The sequence below is a fragment of the Zootoca vivipara genome, chromosome 14, assembly GCF_963506605.1.
Source record: "Zootoca vivipara chromosome 14, rZooViv1.1, whole genome shotgun sequence".
In the NCBI taxonomy this organism is placed as follows: domain Eukaryota; kingdom Metazoa; phylum Chordata; class Lepidosauria; order Squamata; family Lacertidae; genus Zootoca; species Zootoca vivipara.
In genome coordinates, this window is record NC_083289.1 from 17641600 (window position 1) to 17659520 (window position 17921).

At 46.7% G+C, this 17921-nt stretch overlaps 1 protein-coding gene across 1 annotated transcript in view; it reads left to right on the forward strand.

Moving 5' to 3' along the window:
• RHCG (Rh family C glycoprotein) overlaps nt 1–17921 on the forward strand; it is a 34053-nt gene that overhangs the window by 13638 nt on the left and 2494 nt on the right. The window contains exons 3-9 of the mRNA XM_035131747.2: nt 32–182; nt 2784–2931; nt 4293–4459; nt 9167–9304; nt 11663–11799; nt 13265–13389; nt 16038–16111. Of these exons, the coding sequence (XP_034987638.2) occupies nt 32–182; nt 2784–2931; nt 4293–4459; nt 9167–9304; nt 11663–11799; nt 13265–13389; nt 16038–16111 (940 nt within the window). The remainder of the gene's footprint in view (nt 1–31; nt 183–2783; nt 2932–4292; nt 4460–9166; nt 9305–11662; nt 11800–13264; nt 13390–16037; nt 16112–17921) is intronic.

The window sequence follows — 17921 nt, forward strand, 5'->3', positions numbered from 1 at the left end:
TCGTTTCTAACCTTCCTCTTCTTCCTCTCAGCATGATTGGTGCAGATTTCTGTGTGGGTTCTGTCTGCATCGCCTTTGGTGCCGTCCTGGGCAAAATCAGTCCTGTGCAGCTGCTGATCATGACATTGTTTCAAGTGACTCTCTTCTCCGTTAATGAATACATCCTATTGGACCTGCTCCATGTAAGGCTGTTCAACTTTCACACACACACACACACACACACAGAGAGAGAGAGAGAGAGAGAGAGAGAGAGAGGCTGGATCTAGACACATCCAAGAAGCGTTTCAGTTAAACGCGTCGTAAACTTTGTATGAGAAATCGGGTGGCAAAAAAGGAACTCCACAGCGCCACCTGGTGTCACAGTGTTATTATGCACATACAAGGCACTTTTTCTTTGCCAATGTAGCTGAGTCCACAGACACTTACTAGTGCTCAAGTGGTTTCACAATTAATTCTTCTTCCCAGGAAACTTTGAGAAATACAGCTCTGCACACAAGTGGATTTGGGGCAGCGTGGCTGGTTCACCCGCACTGGGCGCCAAGCCTAGTTGTAGGCTTGCAGAGACATTGTAACAGTGACAAACAAAGGAAGGCGAGAAGCAGGGGGAGGCACCAAATTTTGGTATTTCATAGGGCGCCACTGAAATCTGAAAGCCCAAAGTCCTCCACTGCTCTGTAAGGAGAATAGGTGTCATGGACTGGGCACAAGAGCAATGGTGGAGACCGCCTCCCCATCCTGACCCTTCCAGGGAGGAGGAAGAGGAAGACAGTACAGATTTACAACAAGGGGGTGGAGGGAGGTCGCAGCTCAGAGGCAGATGAGGGGGGAAGCTGGGAAATCATGGGAGAGGAGGAGCAGGCAGGGCTGCAGCCGCAGCTGGCTGGCACGTTATCACTAGAAAGCATTCCAGACCCACCATCTCCCAGAAGTTGGCGTGCCTTAAAAGTAGGAGAGCAAAGAGCTCAAAGACAGAGGGCATTTATCAGCACCCGTAGAAGAGATGACGAATGAAGAAGTGGGAGAGAAGGGGAGTGGAGATTGACTCAGGACCACGCCGTTATCCAAGAGGCTGGGTTCTATAGCCTCTCCCTGTAAAGTATGGAATAAAAAAGGACTGTATGAAACGTTTCCTTGTCTTTATACTTTCCTGGGCAACCAGCCGGGAGCCGCTGACAGCATCCTGACAATAGGGGATTTCCTTCCAACTCTCAGCAGCCTTAACCAGCTACATTTCCCAGGATTTTTTGGGGGAAGCTATGACTGTGTATGATGCTGCTTTAAATGTATAGTGCAGATGGAGCAGAGCGACTAGCAGGGGGCAGAGTGGGGCCCCAGCCAACCAGCCAAGTAACCCACCTGTGGGAGGGATGAAAGGAAAACTGCTTGAGGGACATAATGGGATTAGCAATTGCACAATAGTACTGTATATTCCTGCATATAAGACCCAAGAAATATTTAACCCAAGAAATCTTCTCAAAAGTCGCCCAGTCGTCTTATACGCCAGAATATACGGTAGTTGTTTTAAAGGGTGAGTGGGCACAGGCCTCCCCCAATCTAGATCTGGACTCTGGCAAAAAAGGGGGGGTGTTGGGGAGCTTTAATCTTTAAGACCTGCCCAGCGCAGGTCTCTTATCCAAAACACACAAAAACCTGGAGTCAGTCCTGGCCTTTGTGGAATGTGATTGCGCAAGTAGGGCAATGGTGTGTAAAGGCCCCCAGAGGAAGACATTCCTCAGACCATCAGATAGAGGAATTGGACTGTGCCCTGAGGTAGGCAAGCTCAAAAATAGATTTTTTTGGTCACTGTGTGGGATGCAAGGACAGCCTTGGGCTTCACTCAGGCCCACCAATGTTGCAAGTGCTGGGAAATATTACTTGGTTGCCAAATTCATATCAGTTGCACCAAATAAGATTACAATGAATTGACTCCATAAATGGAAAGCCAAATTAGTTTCCTATACAGTATTTTCCCACATAACATTCACAAAAATGCTGTTTTTGTGTGCCAAGCTCAGAACCAAACTGGATAAAACACCACTCATTGGATTAGCAATTGCACAAATAGTGTTTGTTTTAAAGGGTGAGTGGACACAGTCCTCCCCCAATCTAGATCTGGACTCTGGCAAAAAAGAAGGGTGTTGGGGAGCTTTAAGCCTTTGACTTCTGTTGTGGTCCTGAGCTTGAGGAGGGTGCCTTGACTGCATTGGAGGAAAGCTTCCACTGTTGCCAAGATCACAGGCCACATTCGCCTGTTTACATACCACACAACTGCCCCGATTAAATGGGAACACCCCATTTTGGGGCTCTGTGCTCTCGCGTGAGAGCACGGCACCTGAAAACACGTGAGATCGCGATATCTCATGAGATCACGGAGCCCCAAAATGTGAGGTTTTTTGGCTGTGTACTCTTGCACTGGTCACGTGACTCACCTGGGAGCGCAGCCTGGAAGATGCGCATCCCAGTTTTTGGCCTGGAAATGTTGGAGGGCATGCATTTAAAACACCACACATTTAAAACACTTTTAACAGTCATGGCTTCTCCCAAATAATCCTGGGAGCTGTAGTTTGGTATGGGTTCTGAGAGTGATTAGGAGGCCTTTATTCCCCTCACAGAACTACAATCCCCAGAGTTCTCTGTGAAAAGGGATTGGATTGTCAGACCGCTTTGAGAATTGTTGCTCTCTGAGGGGATTTTCTCATTGTGGTCTAGCTGCTTGTGGGACAGTCATGGCAACCCTCCCGTTCCTTCCCTAGACTGACCCTTGTTCTCTCCCATCACTGCAGGTGAAAGATGCTGGTGGGTCCATGACTATTCACACATTTGGCGCTTACTTTGGGCTGGTGGTGACCGCCATTTTGTATCGGCCCAACTTGGAGCAGACCAAAGATAAACAGGGTTCTGTCTACCACTCAGATCTCTTCTCTATGATTGGTAAGATTTGCCTTTAGTTTTTGATGCTTTCCGCCTTCAGCTTGCAGGGTGGCCAGGCTTAGGGAAGATTGGCCCCAGTTGCTAATGAGAAGAATGTCCCTTCTCTCCATCCTTAATCCTGCCAAAGGAGCTCAGAGACAGACTGAACAATGAAATGGTCCGCAGATGACAGCATGCTTCTTTGTCAGCTCACAAGGCTCAATGTTAGCATGTTCTACATCAGCGGTGTGTTATAGAAAAAACTGCTCCTTTTCTCTTATGGGGTATCCAAGAGCCCGTATAGAGTCCTTGAGTGAGTCACCTATCGGTAGGAGAAAATAACAGACGCCAACCAGAGTATACTGAGAAGCAAAGTGGCCAGTAAGCCTGATCCTTATTAAACTGTTGCAACTCCCCACACACAGAAGGGAGAACCTTGAACAATGGTGTGCAAGCCCTTATGTGGACTTTTGAAATTTCCCACCCTGTAGCCCAAGACCAACCCCCAAAACATCATATGTACATCATAAAAGGAGGCGGTCTACAGCAGAAATACATCACAGAAGGCAGTCTACAGCAGAAATCCTGTTTGCCAGGATACCTAATAATGGTCACTGATTGCTTTACCTGGGCAGTCTAGCCATTCCTTTTGAGATGCTAAATGCTTAGTTCCTGAATCCAGGTCACAGGCTCACCCTGTTCATGCACAAATACACCCTTAAGACAGGATTTGTAAGCAAAAGACAATGGGGAGGCTTTCCCATTTCCTTTCTCCTTGCAGAGAAATATTTTTGGTCAATTTGGGAGAGACAAAATGGCTTCAGGATTGCTGTCCTGTACTATTTCATAAACATGGTTTGGCTTTATTGTATGATCGTGAGTCACCTTGTGATTAATACAGAAGGTGATTCATAAATAAAAAACAGTGTTCTAGATCAGCATTCCCAACCTGTGGATTGTGACCTGCAAGCAGGTCGTGAAGCCAGTTCAGGTCATGGGTTTTATAAGTAAGCAAGAGAAAAAGTTATTGGTTGCAATCCTTAACTAGCACGATGAGTATGTCTTACAACTTTTCCTTTCGTTGGCATATTATATAACACTGTGTTGACACTTGCAACTGACCACTGGCCAAGGCTTGAGCCTTATATTTTAACACTTGGGGACCACTCGCTGGTGGCAAAGAAGAACTACAGCCCCAAATTCATGTTACAACAAATGAATGGGTCATGAACCTAAGTAAATTGGATTTGTGGGTTGACATACCAAAAAGGTTGGGAACCACTGATCTAGATGCTTCTGTTGATCTTATAATGCAAATTAGTTCTTTCCTCCTCCTCCTCCTCCTCCTCCTCCTCCTCCTCCTCCTCCTCCTCCTCCTCCAGGCACCTTATTTCTATGGATGTACTGGCCCAGTTTCAACTCTGCCATTTCTGATCATGGAGATGCCCAGCACCGAGCTGCCATCAACACCTATTGCTCTCTGGCGGCCTGTGTCCTCACAACTGTGGCCTTCTCGAGCTTGTTGCAGAAGAAAGGCAAGCTGAACATGGTGAGCAAAGACTGATGATCTTCACATTGCCACCAATAGCATGGGGTACATAAGTACGCTCCTTTCTTTGCTCCATGTGTTTTATGGACTCATAGGAACTATAGGGAGATGCACATCCACACACGCCTCTGGCAAGTAATTATTTGGGGGGGGAGCTGCAGAGAAATTAAAGGTTTCCAAAATTCTTGGGTGTAGTGATTTGAAACCACTTTTCCAAGGACCGCCCATGGTCATTATGAAAAAGCAAGGGGGGGGATGCTAACACTTTCCGCTAAATGTTGAAGAGGCAAGCCACTATTCAGTGTGCCTTTTAGCTGAGAAGGCTTATCTCTTCAGCCATGCAGCTGGCACCAGTGGAAAATAAAGAACAGAAGGATAATCAATGGAACCAAGTACAGTAGACAGAATTGGGTTCTGAAGAGGAAGAGGAGGAGCGTCGCTTTCCCTTGATAAGAGTATAGCCTACTGAATGCAGGAAACTCCATTATACTGAGACCGTCTACAGTCCACTATTGTCTGCTCAGACTGTCAACAACTCTCCAAGGATTCAGAGAGAGGTCTTTCTAATCTTGAGGTTATTTCAGTGCAGATGTAGGGCAAGGTCACCAAGCTTTTGAAGCTGGTGGAGCAAATCCCATAGCACCAGGCACTGCCACGTTTGCCCACAGAGAGAACCTCTTTGCATGTCTCCTTTTTTCAGAAAGGAAGAGAGGGTAGGTAGGTGCCTAATCCTGGTATCCAATGGAATCTGAATATGTCTGAGGAGGCGTGTTCAGCCTAGGAGGGACTGAGTCAGTGCAAGCAGGAACTGAGCAGGAAGAGCAAATAACCTCTCATACTCTGTGGATTTTTGAAAGGACATTTATTGAGACCTTTCATGGGTGCCATTGTGGGAATGTTGTAGATACTAGGAGAGGATATATTGATTTCATCGTATCCTTCCTAACTCACGCTTGTGAGTCAGCAGCAGAGCGACATTCCCCAATACAGGGGTCCCCAAACTAAGGCCCCGGGGCCGGATGAGGCCCAATCGCCTTCTAAATCCAGCCCGCGGATGGTCCGGGAATCAGCATGTTTTTACATGAGTAGAATGTGTCCTTTTATTTAAAATGCATCTCTTGGGTTATTTGTGGGGTATAAGAATTCGTTCATTTCCCCCCCCCAAAACATAGTCCGGCCCCCAACAAGGTCTGAGGGACAGTGGGCCGGCCCCCTGCTGAAAAAGTTTGCTGACCCCTGAAATACATAGCAGGGAGCTAGTTGGTAGATTCGTTTGAATCTCTTTACTTAAGCAATCCAATCTGGCTTTGTTCAGATTGGGTTCTGTTCCTGGTAAGTACCCTTTTATCCCTCCTAAAAAGAATAAAGACACAAGAAGCTTCTTTTAAAAGTAGGAAGTTTACTCACATTCAGTTCACAGTTGGATCCCTGAAGGCAGGCTTTAGCTTACAGATACAGATACAGTGTGGCTTACATCCTTGTAAGGATTGGACCATGTGCTGCTGGCAGAGAGCCAGCAGTGAGCCAGCAATGCAGTCCAAGAGAAGAAAAGGCATCAAAAGAGGAGGATTCCTGCATGACTGGAACTTTTGTGGGGTCTGTCAGGGTCACGCCCACCTACCTGGTCACATGCAGGGGGGGGGGATGCTCCAGACCAGGTGTAACAGGAAGTTCAACAGGTTGGTTCAAGATCCCTCTGTCTGTGTCCACTCTAGGCAAACAAGGAATGTTGCATTTGACTGCTCCAGTGGACTACATCCCACAGCCATAAGCAGTAGGGGCAGCACACTGGTCCCTTCTGACGCTACAATTATTTGATTCTGTGACTTTGATTCTAACGCCTGATACATAGCTGCCAAGTTATCCCCTTTTTAAGGGAAATTCCCTTATGCTGAATAGGCTTCCTCGTGAGAAAAGGGAAAACTTGGCAGCTATGCTGATAGGTAACTGAACTCTACAAAGTTGGAGAACAAACATGTGCTCTGCCATTGAGCTACAGGCCTTCTCACATTCCTTGGGTAGCCAAGGTGGTCCCCCTCCAGATATTCTTCCAACTGCAACCTCCATCATCCCTGATCCTTGACTATACTGGCTGGGTCTGATGGGCGTTGGCTAGGCGTGATCCAAGGCTTGGAATTCTGTTACTTAAGCTGATCAGAATCCTCTGCATGACATGCTCATTGAGCTGTCATCCTGATTTGCTTGAAGAAAGCTCACATGGTTAGGTTATAACTTTCATTCTTATTCATTTCCTGGTAGGCTATATATGACAATGACTATTCATCCCGATTTGCTTCTGCAGTGTTTATATCCTGTGAATCATTGGCTCATCATACATTTTTCAACCCGTTCCCCCAACACTTTCCTAACCACAAAAGTTGTTGTTGTCGTTAAGTGATTTTTTGAGGTCACCCAAGCACTTTAATCCACTTTAACTGCACAAAGCTCAGTTTCTCAGTGTGCACCCGAACCCACCCCCTACTGACAGTCTGGGCACACCTCAGTTTATTTATCCTATTTAACAACATTTATGTGTCACTTACTAGAATAAAATTCCTCCCAGGGATTTACAAAATGTGATCTAAAATGGTGATTAAAAAACATAAAAACAAACATAAGAAATCAAGTTATATAAAAGAAATTAAAATATAAAATGAAATCATATCACAGAATTGTAAAGTTAGAAGGGACCCCGAGGATCATATAGTCCAAGGGTCAGCGAACTTTTTCAGCAGGGGCCGGTCCACTGTCCCACAGACCTTGTGGGGGCGGGGGGCGGACTATATTTTGAAAAAAGAAAAAGAACAAATTCCTATGCCTCAAAAATAACCCAGAGATGCATTTTAAATAAAAGCACACATTCTACTCATGTAAAAACACGCTGATTCCTGGATCATCTGTGGGCTGGATTTAGAAGGAGATTGGGACGGATCCAGCCCCTGGGCCTTAGGTTGCCTACCCATGATCTAGTCCAGGGGTCAGCAAACTTTTTTAGCAGGGGGCCGGTCCACTGTCCCTCAGACCTTGTCGGGGGCCGGACTATATTTTTGGGAAAAAGAAAAATGAACAAATTCCTATGCCCAACAAATAACCCAGAGATGCATTTTAAATTAAAGGACACATTCTACGCATGTAAAAACACGCTGATTCCTGGACCATCCATGGGCCAGATTTAGAAGGTGATTGGGCTGAATCCAGCCCCTGGGCCTTAGTTTGCCTACCCATGATCTAGTCCAAACACCTGCAATGCAGGAATATGCAGCCGTCCCATATGGGGATCGAACCTGCAACCTTGCCGTTATCAGCACCATGCTCTAATAAAACACTTATCCTTATTAAAACCACATGTCCAGACTACATATTATACACCAGCATTTTATCAGGCACCGAAAACAATTCAGTGAAGGTGGCTGTCGAAGATCCATGAACTGCGAAGGCTCCAATTTCAGCTGCCATTTTAAAAAACAAACAATATGTGCAATCATAAGTAAACATATGGTTATAGCTAATTAAATTTTACTCAGGGTAGACCTATTGAAATTAATGGCCTAACTTAGGTCCATTCATTTCAATGGGGTCTGTTCTGAGTAAAAAAATTAGTTGATGCTAACCCACAAATGTCCAGGAGAAAAGCGCTAGCAAACAGCAGGGGCAACTGAGACAAGGGGAGGTAGATGGCATTCGACTTCCAAAACGTTCAGAAACCAAAGCGCAGCTCCAGCAGCCAATCAGAAGCTGCGGAAGCCCCGTTGTTCGTTCGTCTTCCAAAAGAACGTTTGAAAACTGGTAACACTCACTTCCAGGTTTCAATCGTTTGGGAGCCAAAACATTTGAGAACTAGCCTGTTCAAAAACCAAGGTACGACTGTACCTTTAAAGCACATTCCAAGCACATTCCTTCCCTCAAAGAATTCCGGGCCCTGTAATTTCTTTAATAATTGCCAGGAATTGTAGCTGTGATGGGTAAAGTACAGTGCCCAGAATTCTCTGAGGGGTAAAAGGTGCTTCGCTTGTACTTCAGAAGTATAATGTACACATCCTAAGATTGTACGTACCAGCATGTGAGAGATAAAGGATGTGAGTTTCACTTCCATCCCTTGTAAAACAGGGGTGGGGAACCCATGGCCGCTCAGATGTTGCTGGACTCCAGCTCCCATCAGCCCCAGCCAGCAGTGGACAACCATCAGGGATGATGGGAGTTGGGAGTCCAAAATGTGAGACCTCATTGCACCGCAGTAAACAGGAAGTCCTGTGCTATAAATGGTGGTCCTTAAGGTTCTTTCATGAACACAGCCAGATGGTCAGGGTCATAGCTGCCAAGTTCCGGCCTGAGAAATAAGGGACTGGACCGGAAGTAGAAGACCGGAAGTAGCGCTGCCACCATTTTGGAACTGAGCGGAGCATGCTCAGAAGCTACTTTTGATGCTGCTCTGCCCTGTTCCAAAATGGTCGTCACACCAGAAGTCACGCTGCAGCCATTTTGGAACTGGGCAAAGCAGCATCAAAAGTCGCTTCCAATTCCAAAATGGCTGCCGTGCCAGAATAAACCGGGAAAAAACAAAAAAAAACCCGTTTTTTCGGATGGGAACAGCTGGAAAAACGGGGCTTTCCCGGGGAATACGGGAGACTTGGCAGCTATGGTCAGGGTACAAATAATAAAATTATTATTATTATTATTATTGAATACTGAATTTTCTGTTTTGTGCAGGTCCACATCCAGAATGCCACCCTGGCAGGCGGCGTTGCTGTGGGCACTGCGGCAGAAATGATGTTGACCGCATACGGCTCCCTCATTGTTGGGTTTATCTGTGGCATTGTGTCTACCATTGGGTTTGTCTACTTCACGGTAAGGGCACCTCTGAGTCTTTTAGTGTCTGCTTTGACTCCATAGGGCACCGTGGCAGTCCAAGGTTGCAAGAGGGTTAATGACCCATTACCATTTCTGCAGCAGTAACCTGTCTCCAGTGTCTTGGAGGCACCCAATCAGCATGAGAGGGGAGCATTTTAGCCACTGAGAAGAAGTCTTCTCCCCCTCTGTGCTGATTGGAGCCAATCAGAGTGAAAGGAGGCGAGTCAGCTGCAGAGGATTGGCTCCAAGGGCCACTCTGGCATACCTGCCAAGTCTCCCGCTGAAAAATGCGGGAACAGCAGCAGCGTGGCACTGGAAGTTGCGTAGAAGCAACTTCCGGGGCTGCTCTGACCATGTGTAGGCACCGGAAATAGGGCAGAGCGACACTGGAACTCGCTTTTACACATGCCTGGCGGCCATCTTGGTGACGGCCGCCGCCATGCAGCCACCAACAAGATGGCCACCGGGCATGCGTAGAAGCGACTTCCGGTGCCGCTCTGCCCTATTTCTGGTGCCCACACATGGGCAGAGCAGCACCCAAAATGGAGGCTCCCCGGCAGGTAGGAAATCCGGGGGATTTCTGGGATTTTTCTCCATTCGGGAGAACAGTGGGAAACGGATTAAAATCCGGGGGTTTCCCGCGAAAAACGGGATACTTGGCGGCTAAGCACCCTGGAGAAGACTTGCGGGAAGAACACTGAGGGGGGAGTTTCTCCGTACACTCCAAAGCTAAGCATCTAGGAACACTGAAAACACAAGGTGCTTCTGTTTCAAGAGAATCGAGTACAAGTTCTATTCGTACAATGAACTTCGGGGAAAGCATAACTTGAGTCACTCCGAAAGAAGATTTTGGAGCATTCCAAATCATTTGCCCGTGTACATGTACAGAAAACAGTAGATCTAGCTTAAAGGCAACACATGGAGATCTGCAGTGATCATTGCAATGCAGAGGCGCCATCTTCTCCTGGTGATGGTGTGTGTGTGTGTGCAATGCAATGTTGCAAAGAGCTGAGGCGGAGCCAAACTTCCTCTGAAAATTGAGGGGGGTGAAACTGCCTTGGCCCCTACGAGTCGGCTCCTATGTTGCAACACATTCCTTATTATTATTGCACAATTATCAGATTATTGTATCATTTTAGAGGCTTCTGTAATTGTGGGTGTGAGGGAGCATGGCTGTGACTATCATGTAAGGACCCTGCACTTCTGCATATGCCACTATATTATTGGCAGCTTGTGAAATGTCCCACAAGTGACACGATCCTTTGGTCAATTGCACTTGTGGATTGGAAATCTCCAATATTCTGCCCGCCATAGATCTACGGTATAATATGTTCCAGAGCCCTCGGCAATGCGTAGAAGCTTTGGTGCCTATTTATTTCTTCACTATGTTTGTATCTTGGCTTCCTTCCATGGAGCTCAAGGCAGAATACATGGCTCTCCTCCCCCTCCATTTGATTCTCACAACAAGCCTGTGAGGATGGTTAGGCTGAGAGATCCCAAGTCCCACCGTGAGCTTCTTAGCCAAGTGGGGATCTGAACCTGGGTTTCCTAGTGCCTAACCTCTACCCTGCACTAGGCACGGAGAACCCAGATGTCGTTGGACTACATCTCCCATCAGTCCTCGCCAGAATGACCAGTGGTGAAGGATGATGGGAGCTGCAGTCCAATAACAGTTGGTGGTGTGGTGGTGGGGCAGCGCACAGGTACGAATCCCTGTGTAGCCAGAGCAGCACCTTCACCACAAGCAGGTGGTACTGGTAGGCTTGAGGGAACCTCGAGGTTTGCTGAAACACAACTTTTTTTTATTAAAAAAGATAAGCATCCTAAGGGAGAGGGAACCTTGAAACAGCTAACTGAGCAGTCACTGGCTGACTATTTGGGAACAGAAAACCAGTGTGTGGTGGTGGCCATGGAATGGAGTATCATACCTGCCAAGTTGCTGTCAGAGAAATAAGGGACTGGGCCAGAAATAGCAGACCGGAAGTAGCGCTGCCGCCATTTTGGAACTGGGCGGAGCATGCTCAGAAGTGGCTTTTTATGCTGCTCTGCCCAGTTCCAAAATGGCCGCCGCGCCAGAAGTCACACTGCAGCCATTTTGGAACTGGGCAGAGCAGCATCAAAAGTCACTTCTGAGCATGCTCCGCCCAGTTCCAAAATGGCTGCCGTGCCAGAATAAACCGGGAATAAACAAAAAAAAATCCGTTTTTTCAGCTAGGAACAGCTGGAAAAACGGGGATTTCCCGGGGAAACGGGAGACTTGGCAGCTATGTGGAGTATTCTAGAAGAGGGTCATGGCTGAACAGGAGCACCCCACACCGCAACACTATATTTCAGGTTCTGCTTTGTTCTTCTCAGCCTTTCCTGGAGTCCAAGCTGCGTATTCAAGACACGTGCGGTATCCACAACCTACATGGGATGCCAGGACTGATTGGAGGCATTGTGGGGGCCGTCACGGCTGCCGCTGCGACTGAAGGAGTCTACGGGACAGAAGGGTGAGCATCTCTGAAGGGTGGTGTATTTTGTTTGGGGTGGGGGATGAAGGGGGTATAGAACTTGACTCTATGGCGGTGATTCAGCTGCATTTTTATTTTCGTTCTAATGCTTGTTACTTAGCAGAAGCTGGAAGACTTTTTCAACTCAAGAGCCACATTCCATTCAGGGTAATCTTCCTAGGGCCGTATGCTAGTGGTAGCAGGGCCAGAGGCAAATGTGGGCGGAGCAACAAATGCAAATTTAACCCTAGTACAGCAGGCTAGTTTTCAACGCACACTCACCTCTCTTATCCCCCCCCCCCCTGTGATGGAAAGAGGTATTATCAGAGTTCAAGGGTGCAGTTCAGCCAAGTCGAAACAAAGTAGGGCTGGTATGGGGTGTGGCACAAGGGCCAGGCAAAAAGGCCAAAGGGGCCTGGGATTTCTGAGCCCTGATTGAAGTGTAACCGAATCATCACGTCAGTGGCGTAGCTTCATGCTCTGCCACCAGGGGCGGAGAGCAGGCAGGGGTGGGGCTGGCACACATTCAGGGGCGGGACACATGTTTTGGGGGCGGGGCGCACATATTGGAGGCGGGGCATTGCCCGCGGGGCGGGGCGCGCATTCTGGGGGCAGCCAACATGGCGCCCTCGGGATCGCGCACTGCCCGGGGTGGAGCGCCCCGAACGCCCCTCCCTTGCTACGCCCCTGCGTCATGTGTTAACAAAAAGCTCACTGTTCTGAGGAAAGTATGAACTTTGCTTTGACAAAACGCTTCTGATAGGACTTTGGGTTGCTCTCTCTGAACATGTGGGAAAGCCTGACTCCCCTTCCTTTCCTCTGTTGCTTCTGTTGTAAACAAAAACTGCCCCCTTTCCCATATGGGGTACACAAGAGCCCTTATAGAGTACTTTGTAGGTTCTCCAACGGTAGGAGAAAATAACAGAGGCCAACCAGAGAATATTGAGAACCAAAGCAGCTAGTAAGCCTGATCTTTATTAAAACTGTTGCAACAGGGTGCTCCCCCCACACGCAGGAGAGAGGAGGAGGACCCAGAACAAAGGTGTGCAAGCCATTATATGGACTTTTGAACTGCCCACCCTGGAGCCCAAGACCACCCCCCAAAACGTACATTTCCTGTCTGCTAGGATACCTGATTGGATTACCTGAGCATCCTGGCCCCTCTTTTGTTATGATAACTACTTAATTCCTGAATCCAGGTCACAGGCTCACCCTATTCGTATCTTAAATGTGCCCTTGAGGCAGGATTTGTGAACAAAAAGACAACGGGGAGGCTTCCCATTTCCTTCCACCTTGCAGAGAAATATTTGAGATAATTTGGGGGAAGACAAAATGGTTTCAGGACTTTTTCTGTGGGTTTCAGACATGTGGTTCATATTTTTATGTATGTGTTTGCTTGGTACATTTATGAACATTTATTATATATATGATGTTAAAATTCTTATAACACTTTCCTTCCGTGCAGGCTCATCCGTGCTTTTGACTTCACGGGAGACTTCAGCCACAGAACGCCCAGCGTCCAAGGCGGCTTCCAGGCAGCTGGCATCGCTGTATCACTGGGCATGGCCTTGACAGGAGGGGCCATTGTAGGTGCGTGGTAGACCCACAGCTTTGCATGCTGACGGCCCCAGGGTTCAATCCTCAGCATTTCCAATGAGAAGAATCAGGAAGCGAGTGATGGCCTTACCTTCCAAGTCCCGGACTGCAGAATCCGGGACCAGCAGCCGTGTGACACCGGAAGTTGCGTCGACGTAACTTCTGGTGTCGCTTTGCCCTTCTATGGGCACCAAAAATGGCTGCCGCCGGCTTCAAAAGTCGCTTGTACGCATGTCAGGAAGTGCGTCGACGCAACTTCCGGTGTCACTCCGCCCATCTATGGGCACCAAAAATGGCTGCCGCCGACACTGGAAGTCGCGTCTATGCACTTCCGGACATGCGTAGATGCGACTTTTGAAGCCGGCGGCGGCCATTTTTGGTGCCCATAGAAGGGCAAATCGGAAAGAAAAAAGATGGCCGCCGGTAGGAGAAAATAACGGAGAAAAACAGGAGACGAAGTGATACGGGGGACCACCGGGAAAAGGTAAGTAAAAACGGGGGTTTCCTGGGGAAAACGGGGTACTTGGCAGCTATGGTGATGGCATGTTTAGGGAAGCTTTTAATCTTTAAGAAATTAGTGTATTCTAATATTTTTGTTGGAAGCCGCCCACAGTGGCTGGGGAAACCCAGCCAGATGGGCGGGGTATAAATAAATTATTATTATTGTTGTTGTTATTATTGTTGTTGTTGTTGTTATTATTATTATGGGAAGGGCCCCTCTGCCCAAGACTCTGGAGAATGTCAGTCATGATTGAGTCCAAATGTCCCTTTCCATTTTCACTTGGAATTCAGGCTGTGTGTTGCATTAGTCTTTTCGTCTCTTTCTGATCTGCCAAACAGGAATGCCACCTGTATAATGATAATAAAATAAATAAATAAATAAATAATACTTATATCCCACCCATCTGGCCGGGCCTCCCCAGCCACTCTGGGCGGCTCCCAGCAGAATATTAAAAACATGATAAAACATCAAACATTAAAAACTTTGATAAACAGGGCTGCCTTCAGACGTCTTCTAAAAGTCAGGTAGTTGTTTATTTCCTTGACATCTGTGTGTGTGGGGGTGTTCCACAGGGCAGGCGCCACCACCGAGAAGGCCCTCTGCCTGGTTCCCTGTAACTTCACTTCTTGCAATGAGGGAACTGCCAGAAGGCCCTCGGAGCTGGACCTCAGTGTCTGGGCAGAACGATGGGGGTGGAGATGCTCCCTCAGGCATCTGGGCTGAGGCTGTTTAAGGCTTTAAAGGTCAGCACCAACACTTTGAATTGTGATCAGAAACGTATTGGGAGCCAATGTAGGTCTTTCAGGGCCAGTGTTATATGGTCTTTGTTTTATGTGACTGATCCAGGGAGCCCAGGTTGTCAGATCAGGCTTTGATCTGCTTCCTTGGTATTCAAAGTCCAGCCTGCGCCACCATCCTGTTTTCCCAGCAACTGCCTACAATTTTAGCCTCGTGTTTCTTTGTGGTGTTTCACTACTGCCATCTTGTGGCACGTTGGGGTATTTTTTTTTAAAAAAAAACTATTTGCAATGTTTCCAATGTTTACTGTTACCTGTCACTCCTCAAACAGTCTTGGGCCCAAAATTAGTTTCTTGAGGCATTACTCATCTCATGAGCACTCTTTCTTTCTTTCTTTCTTTTTGCAGTTTTGACCCTGGCCAGCAGTATACCCCCTAATAAAATACATTTTTTTTCACTAATATGTTCAGTTCTATCTAGTCCCCTAGTACCGGTATGTCTGCATGTTTGTAAACACTGGCTGAAAAACTAGATCGCCAAATTCAGGTAACTGCAAATCCTTAAGGATAGCTGCGATTCGATTCATTGTTTCTGAAAGGGCAGTTGTGCCTTTGAATGAATCAAATGAAACTGAATCAAATTTCTGCCGCATCCCTGTTTCGTAGTTGGCCTGTCCCACCAAACTGCAATCAGGGGGCTAATGAAAAACCATTTTGCCCTGAGATGTGTGTCATGTTGCTTTAATTATTTTTTAACTGTTTTAATTGTCATGCTTTTTAACTGGGGCTCTCTTTTATTTTTGAATTAAAGCTGTTTTCATAATCCGTGTGTTGTTGTTGTTGTTATTATTATTATTATTATTATTATTATTATTATTATTATTATTATTAGTTTATTTATACCTCACCCTTCCCGGTTTAGAAACCTAACTAACAACAAATATAAAACATTGATTAAAAATGACTTAAAAACCAGCTTAAAATACAGCATAAATGTAACATCATCAGGGCTAACTGGCCAAGTTAGTCCTGCTAAGGCCAGCAAGGAGACCAGGGAAGAATTTAAATGTGGGGACCCAGTAGGGTTTCTTCATATAAAAAGGGAATGGAAGAAGAAATGAAGGATCAGGCTAAATTGAAGGCCAGGCGGAATAACAGGCCCTGCAGAAGGAGATCAAGTCCTGCAGGGCCCTAGTCTCATGGGACAAGAGAATTCCACCAGGTCGGTGCCATCACTGAAAAGGCCCTGGCCCTGGTGGAGGATAATCTGGCTTCCTTAGGGCCCGGGACCCTTAAGCAGTTGTTAACCACTTAGAAGCCATTTTGGCACAGAAGTGGTATATAAATTAAATAAAAAATAATAATAATAGAATGAACTCTGTGCTCTGTTATCTTTCCTTCAGGTGGCATTTTGAAACTGCCTTTCTTTGGAGACCCCACAGATGAAAACTGCTTTGAGGATAATGTTTACTGGGAAGTAAGTGACCAGACACCTGAAGGATTCTGTCTTTGCAGAGTTTGATTCAGCTGACTTGATCCACAACTCTAAAGTGTGGAATAAGCTTTTGTCTCGTTGAGTATTTGGAACATGGGGCATCTAGCACAGGCTGGGGAAAGCTGTAACTCTCCAGATGTTGCTGGATTCAAACTCCCATCAGTCCCAGCCAGCCTGGCCGATAACCAGGGATAATGGAATTTGTGGTCCAACAAAATCTGGAGGCCCACAGGTTCCCATCTTTGATGTAATGCAAGTCAAATCTTATCTGGAGCAATGCTAGATTATGCAATAGGCCAGGGGTTTCCAAACTAAGGCCCGGGGGCCGGATGCGGCCCAATCACCTTCTCATAGCTGCCAAGTTATCCCTTTTTTAAAGGGAAATTCCATTATGCTGAATAGGCTTCCTCGCGAGAAAAGGGAAAACTTGGCAGCTATGCACCTTCTAAATCCGGCCCACGGACAATCTGGGAATCAGCATGTTTTTACATGAGTAGAATGTGTCCTTTTATTTAAAATGCATCTCTGGGTTATTTGTGGGGCCTGCCTGATGTTTTTACATAAGTAGAATGTGCCCTTTTGTTTAAAATGCATCCCTGGGTTATTGGTGGGGCATAGGAATTGGTTCATATTTTTTTTCAAAATATAGTCCGGCCCCCCACAAGATCTGAGGGACAGTGAAACTGAAAAAGTTTGCTGACCCCCTGCAATAGACAGATGTAGCACATGTTCCTGCTAAACCTCTGCCCCTAAACTGGACCAGCTGGTTATTATAAGAACTGTTTGGAAATTGGTGCCTGAATTTTGATTTTGATTTTCCTCTTCCCTCCCTGTTCCTTTTTCTTTGTGTTATGTGGTAGGGACTGTCTTGCTTCCATCACACGTAAGCCACTCTGGGAGCCATTTGTGGTTAAACAGTGGAATAATAAATAAATAAATTTGCTCTGATACAAAATTCTCCCTTTACCAAAAATATGACCAAACTCGGTCCATATTGCAGGTTATCCAGTAAACAAAACTAAATAAATATGTAGATTGTTGTTCTTATTATCCATTCTTATCCATACTAATAGGGACCCAGGTGGCGCTGTGGTGAAACCACTGAGCCTAGGGCTTGCTGATCAGAAGGTCGGCGGTTCGAATCCCTGTGACGGGGTGAGCTCCCGTTGCTTGGTCCCAGCTCCTGCCAACCTAGCAGTTCGAAAGCACATAAAAATGCAAGTAGATAAATAGGAACCGCTACAGCGGGAAGGTAAACGGCGTTTCCATGTGCTGCTCTGGTTTGCCAGAAGCGGCTTTGTCATGCTGGCCACATGACCTGGAAGCTGTACGCCGGCTCCCTCGGCCAATAATGTGAGATGAGCGCGCAACCCCAGAGTCGGTCACGACTGGACCTAATGGTCAGGGGTCCCTTTACCTTTATCCATACTAATAACAACTACAGTTCTAGGCAGATCATATTGGTGTGGACCAGCCGTTTGACAAGCTTTTGCCTTCCAGAAGTTTTGGACTGCAACTCCCATCACCCTCAGTGAGCACAGGTTTTCCTGCCTGGGACTGATGGGAGTTGCAGTCCAAGACATCTAAGGCTTGTATGGACTCTATGGTGAGGAAAGTAAAGCAAGCCTCTTTAAGCCACGAGATGGTGCTGTTCCCTGTCACATGAGGACTTCATTGTATAACAGTTTTGTTTTGTTTTCCCTATTTGTGCATCTTCCGGGCCTCTCCTTTCTCCAGGGCCATAAAAGCGACAGATAACCATGATAAATAAATAAGTTGGGACCTAATAGAT